This window comes from Lucilia sericata, unplaced genomic scaffold (assembly GCF_015586225.1).
Source record: "Lucilia sericata isolate MDLA Ls3-8-SP2 unplaced genomic scaffold, ASM1558622v1 Contig001817F_arrow, whole genome shotgun sequence".
Taxonomy (NCBI): domain Eukaryota; kingdom Metazoa; phylum Arthropoda; class Insecta; order Diptera; family Calliphoridae; genus Lucilia; species Lucilia sericata.
This window is the reverse complement of record NW_023995715.1, coordinates 47,611-70,226: the sequence shown is the minus strand read 5'-3', so window position 1 is coordinate 70,226 and position 22,616 is coordinate 47,611. Positions and strand designations below refer to the sequence as shown.

General features: G+C 36.5%; 4 protein-coding genes across 4 annotated transcripts; 2 read left to right on the top strand and 2 right to left on the bottom strand.

Moving 5' to 3' along the window:
* Positions 1-10,871: 10,871 nt before the first annotated feature.
* Positions 10,872-12,352, top strand: LOC119612734 (histone PARylation factor 1-like). The gene has a single exon (XM_037968588.1). The coding sequence runs from the start codon at positions 10,986-10,988 to the stop codon at positions 12,300-12,302; it is 1,317 nt and encodes a 438-aa protein (XP_037824516.1). The 5' UTR covers positions 10,872-10,985; the 3' UTR covers positions 12,303-12,352.
* On the bottom strand, positions 12,351-13,423 carry LOC119612735. Its single transcript, XM_037968589.1, has 3 exons — positions 13,187-13,423; positions 12,704-13,131; positions 12,351-12,640 (listed from the first exon to the last, which is right to left on the bottom strand). Exons 1-3 carry the CDS (start codon positions 13,285-13,287, stop codon positions 12,462-12,464), a joined length of 708 nt encoding a protein of 235 aa, XP_037824517.1. The 5' UTR covers positions 13,288-13,423; the 3' UTR covers positions 12,351-12,461.
* A 218-nt stretch (positions 13,424-13,641) lies between these two features.
* LOC119612733 (another transcription unit protein) lies at positions 13,642-16,280 on the top strand. Its single transcript, XM_037968587.1, has 3 exons — positions 13,642-13,822; positions 13,883-13,970; positions 14,027-16,280. Exons 1-3 carry the CDS (start codon positions 13,792-13,794, stop codon positions 16,152-16,154), a joined length of 2,247 nt encoding a protein of 748 aa, XP_037824515.1. The 5' UTR covers positions 13,642-13,791; the 3' UTR covers positions 16,155-16,280.
* A 38-nt stretch (positions 16,281-16,318) lies between these two features.
* LOC119612732 (eukaryotic translation initiation factor 3 subunit A-like) lies at positions 16,319-20,321 on the bottom strand. The gene is made up of 4 exons (XM_037968586.1): positions 20,126-20,321; positions 19,888-20,053; positions 19,222-19,828; positions 16,319-17,383 (listed from the first exon to the last, which is right to left on the bottom strand). The coding sequence occupies exons 1-4, from the start codon at positions 20,243-20,245 to the stop codon at positions 16,765-16,767; spliced, it is 1,512 nt and encodes a 503-aa protein (XP_037824514.1). The 5' UTR covers positions 20,246-20,321; the 3' UTR covers positions 16,319-16,764.
* Between the last annotated feature and the right edge of the window lie 2,295 nt (positions 20,322-22,616).

The following is a 22,616-nucleotide window of genomic DNA, read 5'->3' as shown; positions in this document are numbered from 1 at the left end:
TTAAATAACGCTCCAATTGAGAAAATAGTTAAAATCTGTGATCACTCAAATTTCTCACCAAAAATCGATTTTTTATATAGAAAACTTAAATCGGCTGTAGTTTCTTAAATAACGCTCCAATTGAGAAAATAGTTAAAATCTGTGATCACTAAAATTTCTCACCAAAAATCGATTTTTTATATAGAAAACTTAAATCGGCTGTAGTTTCTTAAATAACGCTCCAATTAAGAAAATAGTGAAAATCTGTGATCACCCAAATTTCTCACCAAAAATCGAATTTTTATATAGAAAACTTAAATCGGCTGTAGTTTCTTAAATAACGCTCCAATTGAGAAAATAGTGAAAATCTGTGATCACTCAAATTTCTCACCAAAAATCGATTTTTTCTATAGAAAATTTAAATCGGCTGTAGTTTCTTAAATAACGCTCCAATTAAGAAAATAGTGAAAATCTGTGATCACCCAAATTTCTCACCAAAAATCGATTTTTTCTATAGAAAACTTAAATTGGCTGTAGTTTCTTAAATAACGCTCCAATTGAGAAAATAGTGAAAATCTGTGATCACTCAAATTTCTCACTAAAAATCGTTTTTTTATATGGAAAACTAAAATCGGCTGTAGTTTCTTAAATAACGCTCCAATTGAGAAAATAGTGAAGATCTGTGATCACTCAAATTTCTCACCAAAAATCGATTTTTTATATAGAAAACTTAAATCGGCTGTAGTTTCTTAAATAACGCTCCAATTGAGAAAATAGTGAAAATCTGTGATCACCCAAATTTCTCACCAAAAATCGACTTTTTATATTGGAAACTTAAATCGGCTGTAGTTTCTTAAATAACGCTCCAATTGAGAAAATAGTGAAAATCTGTGATCACTAAAATTTCTCACCAAAAATCGACTTTTTATATTGGAAACTTAAATCGGCTGTAGTTTCTTAAATAACGCTCCAATTGAGAAAATAGTGAAAATCTGTGATCACTAAAATTTTTCACCAAAAATCGACTTTTTATATAGAAAACTTAAATCGGCTGTAGTTTCTTAAATAACGCTCCAATTGAGAAAATAGTGAAAATCTGTGATCACCCAAATTTCTCACCAAAAATCGATTTTTTATATAGGAAACTTAAATCGGCTGTAGTTTCTTAAATAACGCTCCAATTGAGAAAATAGTGAAAATCTGTGATCACTCAAATTTCTCACCAAAAATCGATTTTTTATGTTGAAAAGTTAAATCGGCTGTAGTTTCTTAAATAACGCTCCAATTGAGAAAACAATGAAAATCTGTGATCACTCAAATTTCCTACCAAAAATCGATTTTTTACATAGAAAACTAAAATCGGCTGTAGTTACTTAAATAACGCTCCAATTGAGAAAATAGTGAAAATCTGTGATCACTCAAATTTCTCACTAAAAATCGATTTTTTATATAGGAAACTTAAATCGGCTGTAGTTTCTTAAATAACGCTCCAATTGAGAAAGTAGTGAAAATCTGTAATCACTCAAATTTCTCACCAAAAATCGTTTTTTTGTATAGAAAACTTAAATCGGCTGTAGTTACTTAAATAACGCTCCAATTGAGAAAATAGTGAAAATCTGTGATCACCCAAATTTCTCACCAAAAATCGATTTTTTGTATTGAAAACTTAAATCGGCTGTAGTTTCTTAAATAACGCTCCAATTGAGAAAATAGTTAAAATCTGTGATCACCCAAATTTCTCACCAAAAATCAATTTTTTGTATAGAAAACTTAAATCGGCTGTAGTTTCTTAAATAACGCTCCAATTGAGAAAATAGTTAAAATCTGTGATCACTCAAATTTCTCACTAAAAATCGTTTTTTTATATGGAAAACTAAAATCGGCTGTAGTTTCTTAAATAACGCTCCAATTGAGAAAATAGTGAAGATCTGTGATCACTCAAATTTCTCACCAAAAATCGATTTTTTATATAGAAAACTTAAATCGGCTGTAGTTTCTTAAATAACGCTCCAATTGAGAAAATAGTGAAAATCTGTGATCACTAAAATTTCTCACCAAAAATCGACTTTTTATATTGGAAACTTAAATCGGCTGTAGTTTCTTAAATAACGCTCCAATTGAGAAAATAGTGAAAATCTGTGATCACTAAAATTTTTCACCAAAAATCGACTTTTTATATAGAAAACTTAAATCGGCTGTAGTTTCTTAAATAACGCTCCAATTGAGAAAATAGTGAAAATCTGTGATCACCCAAATTTCTCACCAAAAATCGATTTTTTATATAGGAAACTTAAATCGGCTGTAGTTTCTTAAATAACGCTCCAATTGAGAAAATAGTGAAAATCTGTGATCACTCAAATTTCTCACCAAAAATCGATTTTTTATGTTGAAAAGTTAAATCGGCTGTAGTTTCTTAAATAACGCTCCAATTGAGAAAACAATGAAAATCTGTGATCACTCAAATTTCCTACCAAAAATCGATTTTTTACATAGAAAACTAAAATCGGCTGTAGTTACTTAAATAACGCTCCAATTGAGAAAATAGTGAAAATCTGTGATCACTCAAATTTCTCACTAAAAATCGATTTTTTATATAGGAAACTTAAATCGGCTGTAGTTTCTTAAATAACGCTCCAATTGAGAAAGTAGTGAAAATCTGTAATCACTCAAATTTCTCACCAAAAATCGTTTTTTTGTATAGAAAACTTAAATCGGCTGTAGTTACTTAAATAACGCTCCAATTGAGAAAATAGTGAAAATCTGTGATCACCCAAATTTCTCACCAAAAATCGATTTTTTGTATTGAAAACTTAAATCGGCTGTAGTTTCTTAAATAACGCTCCAATTGAGAAAATAGTTAAAATCTGTGATCACCCAAATTTCTCACCAAAAATCAATTTTTTGTATAGAAAACTTAAATCGGCTGTAGTTTCTTAAATAACGCTCCAATTGAGAAAATAGTTAAAATCTGTGATCACCCAAATAAATAACGCTCCAATTGAGAAAATAGTTAAAATCTGTGATCACCCAAATTTCTCACCAAAAATCGATTTTTTATATAGAAAACTTAAATCGGCTGTAGTTTCTTAAATAACGCTCCAATTGAGAAAATAGTGAAAATCTGTGATCACCCAAATTTCTCACCAAAAATCGATTTTTTATATTGAAAACTTAAATCGGCTGTAGTTTCTTAAATAACGCTCCAATTGAGAAGATAGTGAAAATCTGTGATCACTAAAATTTCTCACCAAAAATCGATTTTTTATATAGAAAACTTAAATCGGCTGTAGTTTCTTAAATAACGCTCCAATTTGTGATGCAGTTTTTGTTTCCATCCGGGGTATGCCTAGTCTGTCCAGGTTCTTCAAAGGTCTGCTTCCTTTGACGTTTGATATACCACAGAGCTGCCTAGTATCTTCGGGAATGAATGGGTCTGGTACAATTCTTCACGGAGAGGTCGAAATCAATACTTCGGTTAAGAAGGCGATCTCGTCGGGTAGATATAACTATGAGTAGCTAGGGAATACAGTCGGTCGAGATAAGTGCTCTGGCTCTCGGTCGACTAACGACTATTGTTAATGATGAAATCCGATGAGATAAATGCGTTGGCTCTCAATCGGCTAACTACTAATTACGATCCGACGAGATAAATGCTTCGGCTCTCGGTCGGCGAACGACTATTGATAGTATAATGAGACTACGGATGCAATCCGAGGAGATAAATTCTTCGGCTCTCGTCGGCTAACTACGATTAGTTAAGGAATACAATCCGGCGAGATAAATGCTTCGGCTCTCGGTCGGCTAACGACTATCGATAATATAATGAGACTACGGATGCAATCCGAGGAGATAAATTCTTCGGCTCTCGTCGGCTAACTACGACTAGTTAAGGAATACAATCCGGCGAGATAAATGCTTCGGCTCTCGGTCGGCTAACTACGACTGTTTATAGTATAATGAGACTACGGATGCAATCCGAGGAGATAAATTCTTCGGCTCTCGTCGGCTAACTACGGCTAGCTAAGAAATACAATCCGACGAGATAAATGCTTCGGCTCTCGGTCGGCTAACTACGACTAAATACGGACTATAATCCGACGAGATAAATGCTTCGGCTCTCGGTCGGCTAACTACGACTGTTAATACTAAATACGGACTATAATCCGACGGGATAAATGCTTCGGCTCTCAATCGGTTAACTACTAATTACTAATAGCTACGGTCTACAATCCGACGAGATAAATGCTTCGGCTCTCGGTCGGCTAACTACTGGTTACGGTATGAAGTAAGAACTTTGGTACCACGGTTCTTGCTTGCTTTACTCCTTAATTCTCCAATCTCTTATATGAAAACTCACATAAACTATTTGCGACTTATAACACATTACGTTTAGCAAATAGTTAATTCTGGCAATAATAATAGTAGTAGTAGTGATAATGTAGAAGAGATATTGATAGTAGAAGAATGTATAGTAAATTATGATTTGTAACTGCACGTTCATTCCCCCCTTACTTTAAAAAAAAAAATAATAAAAAAACATTTTTGCATTATGCGAGTTTCGATCTTACGATCTGCACTACCCGAAGGTAACATTTACCAAAATCCTGTGGATTTTGGCTCGGACATAAATGCGTTGTTTTTTTTTTTTTTTTTTTTTTTTTTTAGTTATATATACATTTTTTACAAATTTATTCCGCCAGCGAAAACTCCTTCACCCTTCCTAAACATCTTAATGTCACTTTTCTATTCCTAACAATCACTTGAACTTTTGGCCTGCCAGGTGGAAAGATGTACCACATTTTTCGTTTTACACCAGGGTCTTTTATTATGATTCCATGGAACAGGTCCTCCTGTGGTTGAAACGGTTCTTCTAATAACTTCTCTAGTTCTTCGGCAGGCGAAGACAACTCCAAGACATCGTTTTTAAGGTCCTCTTCGGCTTGGTTCACTTCTTCTGCCCAGCTCAATTTGTGTTCCTCCGTCGGCTGTGTTTCCTTCTCTAAAGGAGGGTTTTCTATGATCCCACTGGTTAAGGAGAACAGCGGGGGGTACTTGTACCTGAGGAGTTGACCTGACAACCTGAGGTTCCCTATTGGACAATGGAGCCAGCGGGGGCGGTGAGGACGTAGTGCGTCGGTTTTCCCAAAATGTCCGGGCATAGGTATCGGCCTCGGTGTCTCCAGATTTTGCCAGTGGAGCAGTGCTAACCTTGGTGACCTTAGCCCCTGACATGTGTTTTACCCTGGCCTCAAAAGGGGGAATGAACTCCTTTATTTTCTCCGGCATCCTTGTCTCCCTAAGGTATTTCTTAATTTTACCTGGAGGTATTGGTTTTGTTAGCTTCCTATCCATTGTCAGACTGATCGAATTAAATTTTTTGGCGGCTATTTATAGTCTCACGACAGGGTGAAGAGTTATATTTTATTTTAATTACTTCGTTCATGCACAGGCTTTACGTCCTGTATATGCACGTTCTGTCGTTTTTTCCCCATTTGAACTATTAAAATGTTGTTGGTGGCTTTCCCGACAATTTTATGAGGGCCGCTAAACTTCGGGGCCAGTTTTGCTGCGAAGTGGTCCACAGCCGAAGAAAGGTGATGATTCCGACAGTATATTTGGTCGCCAATCTTCGGAAACCATTCACGGCGTCGTAGATCGTAGTAGTGTTTTTGCTTACTAGAAGCTTCGGCAGATGTTTCGGCTATCTTAAGCCACTCTTTCTCGCTAATCGTCTTCTGAGGTATCTCGTATGGAACGTTACCTTCCCTCCGAACCTGCCGGGGCGCCACAAGATTCCGACCGAAAAGAATCTCAGCAGCCGACTGCTTTGTCGTTTCATGTTTGGCTGTGTTGATAGCAAAGGCTATTTCGGCCAAGTGATGGTCCCACAAACGGTGGTTTTCGCCAATGTATTGGGCTATCATTGTTTTCACAACCCGATTAACTCGTTCAGTTGGGTTTTCCTGGGGGGTGTAGGGTGCGGTGAACCTATGTTCTACGCCTATTTCTTTGAGGAAATCATTCATGACTTTTCCGGCAAACTGACTTCCATTGTCAGATATTAATAACTGAGGACATCCAAACCTATAAATTACCCGTTCCTTTAATGCTGACACGACAGCACTTGCGGTGGCTGTTCTCACGGGTATAAGCTCCACCCACTTGCTAAATTTATCCGTAATAACCAACAACCAACCATTCCCTTTTAATGATCTAGGTAGCGGTCCAATGAAATCGGCACATACGACTTCCCAGGGTCTGGAAGTGTTTAAAGTGCACATTAATCCTGCCTTCCGCGACTGTTCCACCTTATACAGTCCGCATGTCGTACATGACCGCACATACTTCCTGATATCTCGTGCCATGCCAGGCCAATAGTAACTCTGTTGTGCCCGCCTTGTAGTCTTATACACCCCTTGGTGTCCTGCAGCTGCATCATCATGAGTTTCCTTTAAAACATGTTCCTTTCGATTATCGGGTACACAAAGCTTCCATTGGGGATATTCGGCTATAATGCCTTTACGAGGAATATGCCTGAATAACCTTCCCTCTATGATTTGGAAATCGGGATATTTATCGCCATGTTTCTGTACCTCCATTAGCTTTCTTTCATACCACGAAGGTTTTGTGTCAGTTATAGCAGCTAGTGAAGGCAATTTATCTTTTTCCGGTATTGGGCTTCGTGATAAGGCATCGGCTACCACATTTAGCTTTCCTCGTCGATACTCAATTTGGAAATCGTATTGCTGCAATTCCAGTGACCACCTTGCCAAACGTCCCGATGGATTTTGCAGTGAGTGTAACCACTTTAAAGAATGGTGATCAGTGATAACCGTGAAATGGTATCCTTCTAAGTACGGACGCATTTTCCTGATTCCCCACAGGACTGCTAGACACTCCTGCTCAGTTGCCGAGTATTTGCGTTCGACTTCATTTAACGTTCGGCTAGCATATGCGATCACACTTTCCTCTTCATTCCTGCGCTGAAAGAGCACTGCTCCTAAACCCTCGCCACTGGCATCAGTTTGAAGAAAAAACGGTTGCTCAAAATCGGGACAACGGAGAATAGGAGCCTCCGTAAGTTTTTCCTTAAGTGAGTTAAAAGCGATTTCCTGATCGGTACCCCATTGCCATGGTATTTTTTTCTTTAACAGACGAGTCATAGGCTCTACTAACGACGAGAAATCCGGAACGAAACGTCGATACCAGGATGCTACTCCAAGGACTCTGCGAAGCTCTCTGATTGTCTTTGGTGCTGCCATCTCTTTTATAGCTTCAATTTTTGCGGGGTCTGTGTGGATGCCCTCGGAACAAACTACGTGTCCTAAATATTTAAGACTCGTTTGAACGAAATCACTTTTCTCGAAATTTATTTGTAGATTGGCATTCAACAGCCGATTAAAAACGGTAGTTAAGTTAGCTATGTGTTCCTCAAATGAACGACCAAGCACGATAATGTCGTCCAAGTAGGCAAACACTCGAGGACTTAATTCGGGTCCGATAATAGAGTCTAATATTCTCTGAAAGGTTGCGGGAGCCGAGTGGAGGCCGAAGGGCATCACCTTCCACTGAAATAAACCACGACCGGGTACCGTAAAAGCCGTGTATTGTCTGCTTCTTGGGTCCAGTGGAATCTGCCAATACCCATTTTTAAGGTCTATTGTCGAAATATATTTTGCTTCTCTGAGCTGATCCAGGATGGCGTTTATCTGGGGTAAAGGGTATGCGTCGGGTTCTGCAGCTGCATTTATCTGACGAAAATCAATACACATGCGCCATGTACCTTGTTTTTTACGTACTAGAACGACGGGCGAGCTATAAGGACTGAATGATGGTTCAATTCGGTCCATACGTAGTAATTCATCTACTTCTTGGTTCATGATCGTCTGCATCGCTGGATTTCGAGGATAATACCTCTGCTTTATGGGGCGATCATGTTTCATGGTGATTGTATGACACCCAGCATTGCAGGGTCCTTGTATGTCATTGAACGCCATCTTTATATTAGTGAGTAGAGATTCTAACTCACTTTCCTGGTGTTGGGATAAGAAGCTGCGGTTTACTACGGCATGAAGTGGTGGAGGGGACAAGTTTCTACACCCTGGCTCTGAAACATTTAGCCGTACCCCGTCGACACATAGCTCAACTTGTCGCCGCCGTAGGAAATCCATTCCTAGGATGACTGGTTCAGCTAAGTTAGCTAAGGCCGATGCTAGTAAGCGTGTGGACTGTCCATTAAACGTGACATTTATGGGATAAACTTTTACTCCCTCAATGCAAGTTCCATCCGCTAACTGTACCGATCTGTGCTGAATTCGTGGCCGAACGTGATTCCTCTCTAGATGCTGACGAACCTTTTCCCCTAGGTATGTCAGGGTAGAGCCGGTATCTACTAAAGCGCGAATTGGTAGATCGTTTACCACTATCATTAAATAGTAACGTCCATCACCTCTTATGTCTTGTTTTGATACCCTGCAAGGACAGTCCCGGGATAATATTCCATCATTCCCGCAGCGAGAACAGAACAGTCGTCGGTTGTTGGTGCACTGTACTCTAAAATGTCCTTGTTCTTTACACCTAAAACAAGTTATATGTGGTTCGTAGGTAGCACCGATGGTTGTATCTCCCATATAGTGACTCGGCTGAGGTTTATTTTGTTTTGCTTCCTCACGACGTAGCAGCTCGTATTCATCGGTGAGTTCCATCAACTCATCTACAGTTCTGAAATCAGTTCGTCGCACGTACAACTTATATTCACACCTTAAACCATCGTAAATTCTGTCAGTATGGTTAATTTTCCTTAATTCGGGATGTTGTCGGATTAATGTTTGCAATGTCATTATATAATCTTTTGCCTTTTCTCTTGGCCCTTGTTTACGATGGTAGATTGCCTCCTCTAAATGTGCCAAGTGCCTCTTCGGAAGGAAAAATCGAATTGCCTGTTCTTTAAATATTTCCCATGATTCGATTTCATTCCTTTTTACTCGGTACCACTGAAGTGCGCGACCTTTCAGGATTTCTAAAAGTGCGAACAGAAGTCTACTTCTGGAAAAGTTGTAGCATTCAGCTAACTCTTCCAGCCGCTCTATGAACTCCATTAGGTGCTCATCCCCTTCGTAGGTTAAGTCCCATCGCCGGATGGTGGACATAACCTCACTATCACTCGGTGAATTCTGAGTTGTATGACCGGGTGTCTTAACTGGGACTGGTAGTACCAGGCCTTCGTTTACAGGTTTCCTGTCTTCTGCCAAGACTTCCTCTTCCAACGCTCGAAGTAAGTTTTCAGATGAAGCACGCTCTCTTTTCTTCCGAATCAACTCTCCCAGTAAACGTCTTAGTTGATCGACTGTTGCCCCTTCCGTACTTATACCATTCTGGTGGCAAACTTCGACAAGCTTGTCCTTTCTTAAGAGGTATATCCATCCGATCGATTCCGTCTGTAGATAATGGCTACTATGGTGGTAATTCTTTGGATCCGCTCCGCTACCGTTGGTGGTGTTCGTAGTTTTTCCACTGGATTCGGTTTTGGAGTCGGGTCCCTGCTCGGGCGCCATTTGTGATGCAGTTTTTGTTTCCATCCGGGGTATGCCTAGTCTGTCCAGGTTCTTCAAAGGTCTGCTTCCTTTGACGTTTGATATACCACAGAGCTGCCTAGTATCTTCGGGAATGAATGGGTCTGGTACAATTCTTCACGGAGAGGTCGAAATCAATACTTCGGTTAAGAAGGCGATCTCGTCGGGTAGATATAACTATGAGTAGCTAGGGAATACAGTCGGTCGAGATAAGTGCTCTGGCTCTCGGTCGACTAACGACTATTGTTAATGATGAAATCCGATGAGATAAATGCGTTGGCTCTCAATCGGCTAACTACTAATTACGATCCGACGAGATAAATGCTTCGGCTCTCGGTCGGCGAACGACTATTGATAGTATAATGAGACTACGGATGCAATCCGAGGAGATAAATTCTTCGGCTCTCGTCGGCTAACTACGATTAGTTAAGGAATACAATCCGGCGAGATAAATGCTTCGGCTCTCGGTCGGCTAACGACTATCGATAATATAATGAGACTACGGATGCAATCCGAGGAGATAAATTCTTCGGCTCTCGTCGGCTAACTACGACTAGTTAAGGAATACAATCCGGCGAGATAAATGCTTCGGCTCTCGGTCGGCTAACTACGACTGTTTATAGTATAATGAGACTACGGATGCAATCCGAGGAGATAAATTCTTCGGCTCTCGTCGGCTAACTACGGCTAGCTAAGAAATACAATCCGACGAGATAAATGCTTCGGCTCTCGGTCGGCTAACTACGACTAAATACGGACTATAATCCGACGAGATAAATGCTTCGGCTCTCGGTCGGCTAACTACGACTGTTAATACTAAATACGGACTATAATCCGACGGGATAAATGCTTCGGCTCTCAATCGGTTAACTACTAATTACTAATAGCTACGGTCTACAATCCGACGAGATAAATGCTTCGGCTCTCGGTCGGCTAACTACTGGTTACGGTATGAAGTAAGAACTTTGGTACCACGGTTCTTGCTTGCTTTACTCCTTAATTCTCCAATCTCTTATATGAAAACTCACATAAACTATTTGCGACTTATAACACATTACGTTTAGCAAATAGTTAATTCTGGCAATAATAATAGTAGTAGTAGTGATAATGTAGAAAAGATATTGATAGTAGAAGAATGTATAGTAAATTATGATTTGTAACTGCACGTTACAAATTGAAAAAATAGTGAAAATCTGTGATCACCCAAATTTCTCACCAAAAATCGATTTTATATAGAAAACTTTAATCGGCTGTAGTTTCGTAAGTTTAGTAGTTAAAGTTTTAATCGTACTAAACACAGCCCTCGATTTTTTGTTTACTTCAGAAAGTTGCAAATCTGGTAGCACTATCAAAACATTTTATTTTTGCACTTTTTGCTTTGCAAATTTGGGAAAATTGTGAAATATTTAAGAAAATTTGCATTCACCCATAGAAATGCCAAAAGAAGATTGTAAATATTGGGATAAATGTTATCAGAAAAATCCTGCCCATCTGGATAAATACAATCATCCCAAAAAGGAAGAATCTAAAGCTGAAGAGAAAACTTCACCCAAAAAGGAGACAGCAAAGGCAGCACCAAAACGTAGATCCTCAGAAATGGAGAAGCCAGCTGGAACTGAAGAGACCGTAGAAAAATGTAAAGGGAAAGAAGATAAACCTAAATATGAAACTGAAGATTTGAAAAAAGAAGCTTTGAATAATATTAGTGGCAGAGATTGGATGGCTATGCTGCAGCAACGTATTAAACTGTCCGAACAGCAGGAATATGATAATTTGCTTAAAACTAATGAATTTTTGCGTCACAAATTTTTAGTGGAAATGCCACCAGATTTCTATGCTTTCTGGAAATTTTTAGAACAGTTTAAAAAGGATTTAAAGGGGGAGGAATTGTTGGCTTATGTAGAGAAAACATTTCAGCTAGTTTTGGTGGGACCATTTGAATTTTTGGCGGGAAAATTTGATAAAGCCAAATTGCACGAGCCAGGAGATTATCTGCGCCATTGGCGTTTTTACTATGATCCACCAGAATTTCAAACCATATTCGTGCGCAAAGGTACTGGCATACACTATGGCTATTGGCGCGATGATCCCCATGAAAAGGAAACTTTACTTATGGCCCGTAATGATGCTAATAAAGGTTATGAATTTGAATTCGTAGCAGGCAATGCGTTTGAGGCCTTTTTGTATTATTTGGATAAGGATTTTCAAGGTACACCCTTTACAGCGGCCACCGTAGCTAATGTTAAGAAATCTTTGCAGAAATTCATAGAAACTAACGAGGTGAAATTGGAAACTATGGAAAAATTGCGTAAAGCACGAAGCACTAAAGTAGTTTGTAAGACATTCCACCGTGCCGGCATAGTGGTGCCTTTCGAAAACAAAACCCAATTGGGTTATAGGCCTTTAATTGAAAGTGATGCTGAGTTAAAGAAAATTTTAAAACTATTTGAAACTGCTGGTGCGACTAAAGACAACAAAGAAGATCCGGTAACCGCCGCCATAATGGAAAAGCTACAACCTATTGCTACCGCAGCCACTATAGCAGTAGATGAATGTGATTTTGGTACTTCATTGGAATTGGGTATAGATTTATTTTGTAGTGGTTATACACAATTACATGCTTTAGTTCATTCGCTGCTGGTGCCAGCATATTCTTTGTTAAAAAGACCTCAGTTTATAGCTATTTCAAAAGCACATTTAGATCGCCGTATGAAATCTATACATTTGAGCATGTTTGATTATGATAAGTGAATTTGTTTTCAAGTCTTTTTTTTATAAAATAAAAGTATTAATAAAAAATTTACCATGTTTTGTTTGTTTTTATATAAAAAGAGTTAACATTTACAAAATTTCTCCTACCTATACCCTTCAAGTGTTAAACCAGTCACCTTTTTTAAAGTTCATTATGTTTCACATGTACAAATGTGAGTCATCCCGCTTTTTGGGCTTATAACTATCCAAACACTCTATATCCAAATCATGTAGAAGTTTTACAATAGGTTTAGCTGCCACAGGATCTAAAGCAATATTGTCAGTATAAGCCACATAGGATTGGACCTTTAGACCCTCATTAGAACGCCAAGAACAAACTAAAATGAAAACAATTGCAAGAAATAAAAATGATTTTGATACAATAAATTTATAAAACTTACTGCCGGCTGCCACACCAGCTATAAAATTGGGAGCCTCCAAAGCGTCAACATTATTCAATTTTCCTTCTATGGATCTTAGAAATGTTATTTCATCTCTTATGGCGGCTATATTTTCACTTTTATACTCGACTTTAGCTTTAATCGATAAAGTGATGACTTCATCGGGTTTACTCAAAGACAATAGGAGTTCAGTTATTTCCCCACTATTCGTAAGATCTTCCTCCACTATGGCTACTAACATTTCCTTGCTGGCCACATAGTGTAGAGATGAGTTTTTGCTAGGTATTTCCGCCAATTTTTGGGCATTTGTTAAAAGTGATGCTTCGGCAAATTCTGCTATAGAAGTACCCTCAATTACTAACATAACTTTAGCTTGGGAAGCTAATTTTTGTAACTCTTCCTCGGTAGTTTCATATTTGAATAAAAGTCTGTAAAGCTTATTTAAATTAAAATTTGTATGATAACAATTTGTTTTGAACTTACTTTTCCAAGTTTTTCTCTGGACACTCATCTTCATCACAGTCATCCCAAAATGCTCGTGAAGAGGGGATATTTAATTCACCAAAACCCATAGGACAACCCATTTTTAAAAGATTTTTTAATAAAATTTATTTAATTTGCAATATATAATTGTAAAAATGCAAATAATAACAAACACAAGTCATGCGGGGTATGTTCAGTGTAAAAGTTTGCGGTTTATGGAAGGGTTGCCAATATTAACCAGGCATGCAATTAATTGTAGATAATTTTAATAAACTTTTATATTACAGTTCAATGAACAGTGTTCCTTTCAAATTATATTAAAAAATATTAATTATTTAATAAATAAATAATATTTTTATTATGTATTACTTTCGGTTTAATTTACCAGCTTATATTAGTTTATATTCAAAGTGAAGTAGGCAACTCAGAACTTGTTTGTTCACTAAACACAGCTTCGGTCATCATTCAATTAAAACAGAGTTATTAACCTCACTAAAACAGAGCTGTTCAATTACAAAGTTGTGTGGTGTTTGTGAACAGAAAAAAGTAAATTTTAACAAAAATCTAAGAATTTTTCATGGTTTTTATAAAAATAAAACCAAAATATGGTATATAATAATCAAGAAAATGATAGTGGTAAGAGAAATTGATGAATTTATAATGTAAAGCAAATTAAAAACCAAAAATTATTTAAAGGCTCCGGCTCAGATTCTGATTCAAGTGGTAGTCGTAGCCGCAGTTCCAGTCGCAGCAGAAGTAATACACCGGAAAATGTAAAAGCAGGGTAAACATAACTTTATAAATTTAAATAAAAAATAACTAAATTTGAGCAAATTCCAGATCCGGCAGTGATCGTTCGCGGTCTGGCAGTCCAGCCGGCTCAGCTTCTGGTCGTTCTAGATCTAACTCTAAATCAAAGTCACGCTCACGTTCTCGTTCGGGCAGTGCTCATAGCAATCGCTCTGGTTCTGGCAGTCCCAGGAAATCACGTTCACGCTCTAGGTCAGGTACACCACATAGTAATCGTTCGGGTTCGGCGGGAAGTCATCATTCTAATGCTTCCAAGAGATCAGGATCAGCTGCCAGTCATCATTCAGCCGCCAGTCATCACTCGGGCGCCAGTCATCATTCGAATAATTCTAAAAGATCGGGTTCCGCAGTCAGTCATCATTCGAATGCATCCAAGAGATCAGGATCCGCTGCCAGTCATCATTCGAATGCATCTAAACGTTCGGGCAGCCGTACCCCTGCCGCTTCTCCCAAAGCAGCAGTAGCTGCAGGCAATGGGGCCAAAGGAAACGAGGAAGAATCAAGATCACAATCGCCCAATTTACAAATAGACGATCGGGCGGCCTCACGCTCTAAATCACGTAGCAGAAGTCGCTCAAAATCTGGTACACCACGTAAATCTCGTTCTCGCAGTAATTCTTCAAGATCGCGTTCTGGCACACGCTCTAGATCACGTTCCGGCACACGCAGTCGTTCGGGTACACCCCATTCCCACAAATCAGGCAGTGGCTCCGAATCGGGTAGTGATTTTGGCGGTAGTAAGGCAAAGAAAAAACGTAAAGCAGTATCCAGTGGCTCAGAGGGGGAGGGAGACAAGGAATCACCTTCGAAAAATAAAAAATCACGCATTATTGATTCAGACAGTGGCAGTGAAGCGGAAGAGGATAAAGCTAATAAAATTGATGCCCAAGATATTTTTGGTGACGCTGACGATATTAGTCTCTCCGAAGATGAGGGAGATGATGATAAAAAGAAATCAGATAGTGGTTCGGAAAAAGGTTCAACAAAATCACGTTCCAAATCAAGATCTAGATCACGTTCGAGGTCCTCTTCACGAGCCTCGGCTAGATCACGTTCCAGATCAAGGACTCGTTCACGCTCTCGCTCAAGATCTAGATCACGTTCGGCAGAGAGAGTAGAACAACCCAGGGAGGACGAACCAGAACCGGTGCCCGAAACCCGCATAGATGTGGAAATACCACGTATTGTCACCGATTTGGGTAGAGAAATACATTTCGTTAAGTTGCCCAATTTCTTGTCCGTAGACACCCGTCCCTTTGATCCCGAAACCTATGAAGATGAAATTGATGAAGAGGAAACCATGGATGAAGAAGGTAGACAACGTGTCAAATTGAAAGTTAGTAATACTTTGCGTTGGCGTGAGTATATGAACAATAATGGTGACATGGTTAAGGAGTCAAATGCCCGCTTTGTACGCTGGTCCGATGGCAGCATGTCTTTGCATTTGGGTAATGAAATATTCGATGTCTTCAAGCAACCCCTACATGGTGATCACAATCACATGTTTATACGTCAAGGTACCGGTCTACAGGGTCAAGCGGTTTTCCGCACTAAACTCACCTTCCGTCCTCATTCGACGGAATCCTTTACACACAAGAAGATGACCATGTCTTTGGCTGATCGTTCGACCAAGGTATCAGGTATTAAGATTCTCACCCAAGTGGGCAAAGATCCCAATGTGGATCGTCGTTATAATCTTAAGAAGGAGGAGGAGAAGCTACGGCAAGCTATGCGCGATCAACACAAGCCTCAGCCTAAAAAGAAAAAGAGAGATGATGCTCGTGGAGGAGCTCATGGGGCCTATCATCACGATGATGGTAGTGATGATGAAAATGCCATTTCTTTGAGTGCGATTAAGAATAAGTACAAAAAAGGTTCTTCCGGTACTGCGGGAGGAGATCAAAAAGCTTCGGCTATTTACTCCTCAGACGAAGATGATGGTTCAGATTTTGAGGGTAGACGCAGCAAGAAACATGTGGATAAAACTAAAGTGGTTAAGGCTTTGCGCGACTCTGATTCTGAGTCAGATGTGGAACGTGGCACCGACAAGGGATCCCACAGTGAGCATAGTGACAGTGGCGATGAAAGTGGTGGAGGTAAAAGTGGAGGCGGTAGTGGCAGCGGTAGCGGCAGTGGTTCCGGCAGTGACGATGAGTGAATGGGCAGAGAGAGACATAAAAATTTCTTCTTTTTAAGTATTTTTTTTAAATATTTTCTTTAATATGATGTGAAGTTTGGAAATGTACAATTTTTGTTTTCAATAAAAGAAATTGACAACATTAGAGTTTCCACTGTTTACGACTGTGTTCAGGTTTTAGAGTAAAAAGCCCTTCAAGATTTATTGGGATCAATTTTTGTTTTCAGTAAAAGAAACAACATTGAATTTATATTGTATTTCCACTTTTTCCCTCAGTGTTCCAGATTTTAGAGCAAACAACCCTTTAAGACCTAATTCAGATGTTTTACAATAACTTAATTTGTAAAAAACTTGGGACAAAATGTAAATTGAAACAATTTTTGTTTTCAATAAAATAAATTGACAACATTGGATTTATGTTGTATATCCACTATTTGCTCCAGCTTTCCAGGTTTTAGTGTAAAAAACCTTAATTATAAAAGCCTAATTTGTTAAAATTTGGACAAAACATTTAACGAAATCACAATTCAAATATTGGAGGGTTAAATCTGGCCAATTCTTTTTCTATCTTGCAATTCTATTCAAAAACTTACTGTTTCTATTAAAATATATCTTCCGTTTTTTTCGCAATTCACTTTTCTTTACAACGATAACGCATTTCAATTTCAAATCTTTCGATTCTTTCCTGTTTCTCCAACTCCATAATGCGCAGACGTTCCTCTTTTTCCATTTCCAATCTTTTCAATTCAAAGTTTTCCTTACGTTCTTTAACTTCTTCAGCAAATCGTTTTTCCTTTAACTCGAACTCCTTACGGAACTTTTCTTTTTCAAATTCAAATTTCATTTTTAAAAACGAACTTTTGTCACTCTCATTTAAACTAAAGTGATCTGTATAATTATTTTGATCGGTTTTAGTTAAATGTGTTATAAAATCTTGTTCCATTAATTCCGTTTGATTACAATTTCTTTCATCTGCACTAATATCGGCTGGAAAAGATGATTCAGGTGAAGTTGTAACTACATGTTCGGGAACTATTATTGTCGAATGATCTTCATTTTCTTCAGATTTTATGGCAGTTATAAAATATTCTTCAATTTTTTCATCCATTGCAGTTTCTAAGGGAAATGAAGGTTTAACATTAATATTACTCGAGGCATTTACATCAAAAGTTTCATTGGTGAAAATTTGCAATTTAGTTCCAAAAAGACAATGCAGATCTTCATAAAAACGACACATTTTTCGTAATTTTCTGTAACGTTTAAAAAAAATTATAAATCAATATAAAATTGTTATGGAAAATGTTCAGCAACCTTGTACATTTGGATCATTGGCTATTAAAGCGTTAGATCTTCTCCAAGTTTCTGCTTTTTTATATGTTGATTTAAGACTTTTAGTTTTCCAACGGCATAGATCCCAAGTAGCCTCAAGATTGGAGGCGTTTAAAAATTTTCTATAAAATATTTGAGCCGTGGGTTTCTAATGTTAGAAATAATTATCAAGAAAGTTTACTTTTACTTTCCATTTTATATAGCAAACCTCAAATTCTTCTTGCTCTAGCAAATATTCCAATAATTGTTTAGTTTCCGTATCAGACCATCGTTTATTGTGTCGTTTATCTCGATTGCGTTTTGCAATAGTTTTTGTACTTTTATCCATTTGTTTTTATATGTTATATTATTGCAAATGTTTTGTTTTATCTTGTAAACTTACAATAGCTAATTACTACTATTTTTTTGGTCTAGCTTTTTAACAACAGGGTTGTAAATTGTGGGTCAATACGGTTTAGTTTTGTTATGTATAACTTGGTTGCCACATTTGATCTTTGTTTTTGTGTTTAAAATCGCTTAATGATGGATGATTTTATTTATAATATAATATAAATTTGTATAATTCGTTAAAATTGGTATAAATATCGATTCTATACTAAACTATAGCTCAGGCTAAAGTCTAGTTTATCCTCCAGATTATAGTTTAGTCTATGATATGGACTATAGTATAGTTAATAGAGATCAGACTATAGTATAGTCTATGGGCCAGACGGATGTCTAGTCTAAAGTCCTAGCAATAGTCAAGATTTCAGTCCAAACTATAGTCAGTATTACACTCCAATAGGAAACAATTGTCCATTCTATAGTCGAGACTATAGTTTAGTCACTAGTTCAGACTATAGTCTAGTCTATAGTTCGGACTATAGTCTAGTCTATATTTCAGAGTGTAGACTAGTCTATAGTTCCGACTTTAGTCTAGTCTATAATTCAGACTTTAGTCTATTCTACTATAGTTCAGACTATAGTCTAGTCTATAGTTCAGACTATAGTCTAGTCTATAGTTCAGATTATAGTCTAGTCTATAGTTCAGACTATAGTCTAGTCTATAGTTCAGACTATAGTCTAGTCTATAGTTCAGACTATAGTCTAGTCTATAGTTCAGACTATAGTCTAGTCTATAGTTCAGACTATAGTCTAGTCTATAGTTCAGACTATAGTCTAGTCTATAGTTCAGACTATAGTCTAGTCTATAGTTCAGACTATACTCTAATCTATAGTTCCAACTTTAGGCTAGTCTATAGTTCAGACTATAGCCTAGTCTATAGTTCAGACTATAGTCTAGTCTATAGTTCAGACTATAGTCTAGTCTATAGTTCAGACTATAGTCTAGTCTATAGTTCAGACTATAGTCTAGTCTATAGTTCAGACTATAGTCTAGCCTATAGTTCAGACTATAGTCTAGTCTATAGTTCAGACTATAGTCTAGTCTATAGTTCAGACTATAGTCTAGTCTATAGTTCAGACTATAGTCTAGTCTATAGTTCAGACTATAGTCTAGTCTATAGTTCAGACTATAGTCTAGTCTATAGTTCAGACTATAGTCTAGTCTATAGTTCAGACTATAGTCTAGTCTATAGCCCAGAGTGTAGTCTAGTCAATAGGCGAAACAATAGTGCAGTCTATAGTTTAGTCTCTAGTTCAGTTTGTTGTTCAGATTGAAAACTTCTAAGAAATGTCTAAGAAAGTTTTGCATAAAATAACTTTATTTTAAAAACACTTAAAATATTATATCCTTATAAATCTAAATTTCTAATCCTTTTTTCCACAACCATATTTCATTTCAATTTCAAATCTTTCGATTCTTTCCTGTTTCTCCAACTCTAAAATGCGCAAACGTTCGTCCTTTTCCAATTGCAACTTTTTTAACTCGAAATTTTCCTTTCGTTCCTTAATTTCTTCGGCAAATTTTTTTTCCTTTAATTCGAATTCCTTGCGAAATTTTTCTTTTTCAAAATCAAATTTCATTTTTAAAAATAAACTTCTTTCGCTTTGTCCTTCACCAACATGATTCGATGCTCTAACATCCCTCGCTTTAGACAATTTTGCGGGATATTCTTTTTGCAAGGATTCTTTACAATTAAGATTTCTTTCTTCATCGTCTGTTTCCAAAGGTATGGATAATTCGGCAGAATTAGTGTCCGAATGAAGAGGTTCTAATAAAGAAGCATCATTTACATTTTCTTCGGTTTTTATGGCGCTCAAGCAATATTCATCCATACTTTCTTCCATGGCACTTTCGTTGGCATAATTCCTATTGTAATTGGCCATACTATTACTGTCTAAGGTTTCATAGCAGATATTTTCAAATGTATTTCCAAACACTTGATGCAAATCATCATAAAATCGACACATTTTATTTAAAGTTTCTAAAACGGTTTCAGTTCGGTATAAATTATTTAAAAATACCATAAAAATGAATAAAAACCTTTAATATTCGGTTGCGTTTCCACAAATCCATTGGATCTTCTCCAATTTTCTGCTTTTCTATAGTTTACTTTAAGATTTTTAATTTTCCAACGACATATAGACCAGGAAGCATCTAGGTTGCAAGTTTCTAAAAATTTTCTATAAAATATTTGTGCAGTGGGTTTCTAAAACATACATAACATTTTATTATTGCTTATTACAACTGCACACGGTCAATTTTCCATATAACCACCAACCTCAAATTCTGGTTGTTCCTTTAAATATTGCAATAATTGTTTGATTTCATTATCAGCCCAACGTTTATTGTGTCGTTTATCACGTTTTCGCTTTACAATAGTTTTTGTAGTTTTATCCATTTTTATTTATTTTGTTTAATACGATTGTAAAATTTACTTTTGTTTTGCGAATATACTACATGTATTTACTACACAATTTTGTTTTGTATAGCATTTTAACAACAGCGTTGTAAATTATGGTTTAGTATTTTGTGGTTTTTGTTGTACAATATAAAGTTGCCAGATTTTATGTTTTTTCTTTTGCGGAAAAAAATCGTCTATTGCCAATCGCCAATTGTTATGTTAATATTCTCTCGTAATAAGTAAAAGTACGGGCCTGCTATAGTCGAGACTATAGTCCAGTCTATAGATTAGGTTATAGTCAAGACTAATAGTCTACTACTGTCTAGTTTATATTTAAGACTATAGTCTAGTCTATGGTCTTGACTATAATAAAGTTGAGACTATAGTCAATACTATAGTTTAGTTTATAGTCGAGACTATATTCTGGTCTGTAGTCGATACTATAATCTAGTCTATTGTCGAGACTATAGTCTAGGCTATTGTCGAGACTATAGTCTAGGCTATTGTCGAGACTATAGTCTAGTCAAAAGTCGAGACTATAGTCTAGTATATAGTCGAGACTATAGTCTAATCTATAGTCGAGAGTATAGTCTACCTTATAGTCGAGACTATAGTCTTATCTATTCTCGAGACTAAAGTCTAGTCTATAGTCGAGACTATAGTCTGGTCTACAATCGAGACTGTAATATAGTCTACAGGCGAGACTATAGTCCACTCTATAGTCGAACACAGTGTAATCTATTGTCAATTCTAAATTCTAGTATGTAGTCGAGACTATAGTCTATTCAACATTCTAGACTATATTATAGTCTAGATATAGTCGAGACTATAGTCTTGTCTATAGACGAGTGTATAGTCGAGACTGTAGTCTAGTCTACAATCGAGACTATAGTCTAGTCTACAATCGAGACTGTAATTTAGTCTACAATCTACTCTATAGTCGAGCATAGTGCAATCTATACTCAATACTATGGTCTAGTCTGTAGTCTATATTCTAGTCTGTAGTCGATTCTATAGTTTAGTCTAGTCTATAGTCTAGTCAACAGTCAAGACTATAGTCTAGTCTATGGTCTAGTCTATAGTTTAGTTTATAGTCTAGTCTATAGTCTAGTCTGTACACTTGACTATAGTATAGTCTAGTTTATTGTTTAGTCTATAGTCTAGTCTATTGTCTAGTCTATAGTCTAGTCTATAGTCTAGTCTATAGTATAGTCTAGTCTATTGTCTAGTCAATAGTCTAGACTATGGTCTAGTCTGTAGTCTATATTCTAGTCCGTAGTCGATTCTATAGTTTAGTCTAGTCTATAGTCTAGTCAACAGTCAAGACTATAGTCTAGTCTATGGTCTAGTCTATAGTTTAGTTTATAGTCTAGTCTATAGTCTAGTCTGTAGTCTAGTCTATAGTCTAGTCTAGTATATAGTCTAGTGTAGTATATAGTCTAATCTAGTATATAGTCTTGTCTAGTATATAGTCTAGTCTAGTATATAGTCTAGTCTAGTATATAGTCTATTCTATAGTATAGTCCAGTCTATTGTCTAGTCTTAATCTATTCTATAGTCTAGTCTACAGTCTAGTTTATAGTCTAGTCTGTAGTCTAGTCTATAGTCTAGTCTATAGTCTAGTCTATAGTCTAGTCTATAGTCTAGTCTACAGTCCAGTCTACAGTCTAGTCTATAGTAGAGATTATGTCTAGTCTATAGTCGGGAGTATAGTTTAGTCCATAATCGAGACTTTAATCTAGAGTATAGTCTATAGTGCAGCCTGTAGACGAGTCTATAGCCTAGAATAGAATGAAGTCCATAATCCAGTCCATAGTGGAGTCTAGTACATAATTAATTATTGTTTTTAATTCTCTTTCAAATAATTGCAACACTCTTAGTTAATACTTTAATAATTTAAATCTTTATTAAATATTTTGTTTTGTTTTTGAATTTATCTGTTTTTTTATATAATAAATTATTCGTTAAAATTTAACGCTAACATTTTATTATAGAATATGTATTTATTTGAAACTTATGCGTTTTTTTTTTCGTTCAATTTTATATTTATTAAGGGGTTGCTATAGATTTTTGTTTAAATTCAATTGATATTATGTTTTGGGGGTAATATATTTAAACAATATATTTCTATGATTTAAAATTGTAACAGTTTTATGTAATTTAGAAAAGGAGGAGTTAAAAAAGGGGCGTGGTTGTAATTAGGTTTATTTTATTTAAATATTAAAAAAAAAAAAATAAAACAAAAAGAAAAAATACTTCAAATCAACATGTACATTTTTTTAAAAAAGTTAATTAATGTTTAATTATTTAAAAAGGAGGTACATACATTATTATTTATTTATATTATTTTATTTTTAATTGATATCAT

Coding starts and splice junctions, on each gene's coding strand:
- LOC119612734 (XM_037968588.1), top strand. CDS start 10,986: ATGCCAAAAGAAGATTGTAAATATTGGGATAAATGTTATCAGAAAAAT.
- LOC119612735 (XM_037968589.1), bottom strand. CDS start 13,287: ATGGGTTGTCCTATGGGTTTTGGTGAATTAAATATCCCCTCTTCACGA. Junction 13,132..13,186: donor CCAGAGAAAAACTTGGAAAA/GTAAGTTCAAAA, acceptor TAAGCTTTACAG/ACTTTTATTCAAATATGAAA. Junction 12,641..12,703: donor AGCTGGTGTGGCAGCCGGCA/GTAAGTTTTATA, acceptor TTTTCATTTTAG/TTTGTTCTTGGCGTTCTAAT.
- LOC119612733 (XM_037968587.1), top strand. CDS start 13,792: ATGGTATATAATAATCAAGAAAATGATAGTG. Junction 13,823..13,882: donor TAATCAAGAAAATGATAGTG/GTAAGAGAAATT, acceptor AATTATTTAAAG/GCTCCGGCTCAGATTCTGAT. Junction 13,971..14,026: donor CCGGAAAATGTAAAAGCAGG/GTAAACATAACT, acceptor AGCAAATTCCAG/ATCCGGCAGTGATCGTTCGC.
- LOC119612732 (XM_037968586.1), bottom strand. CDS start 20,245: ATGGATAAAACTACAAAAACTATTGTAAAGCGAAAACGTGATAAACGA. Junction 20,054..20,125: donor AGGAACAACCAGAATTTGAG/GTTGGTGGTTAT, acceptor TGTATGTTTTAG/AAACCCACTGCACAAATATT. Junction 19,829..19,887: donor AACGCAACCGAATATTAAAG/GTTTTTATTCAT, acceptor AAACCGTTTTAG/AAACTTTAAATAAAATGTGT.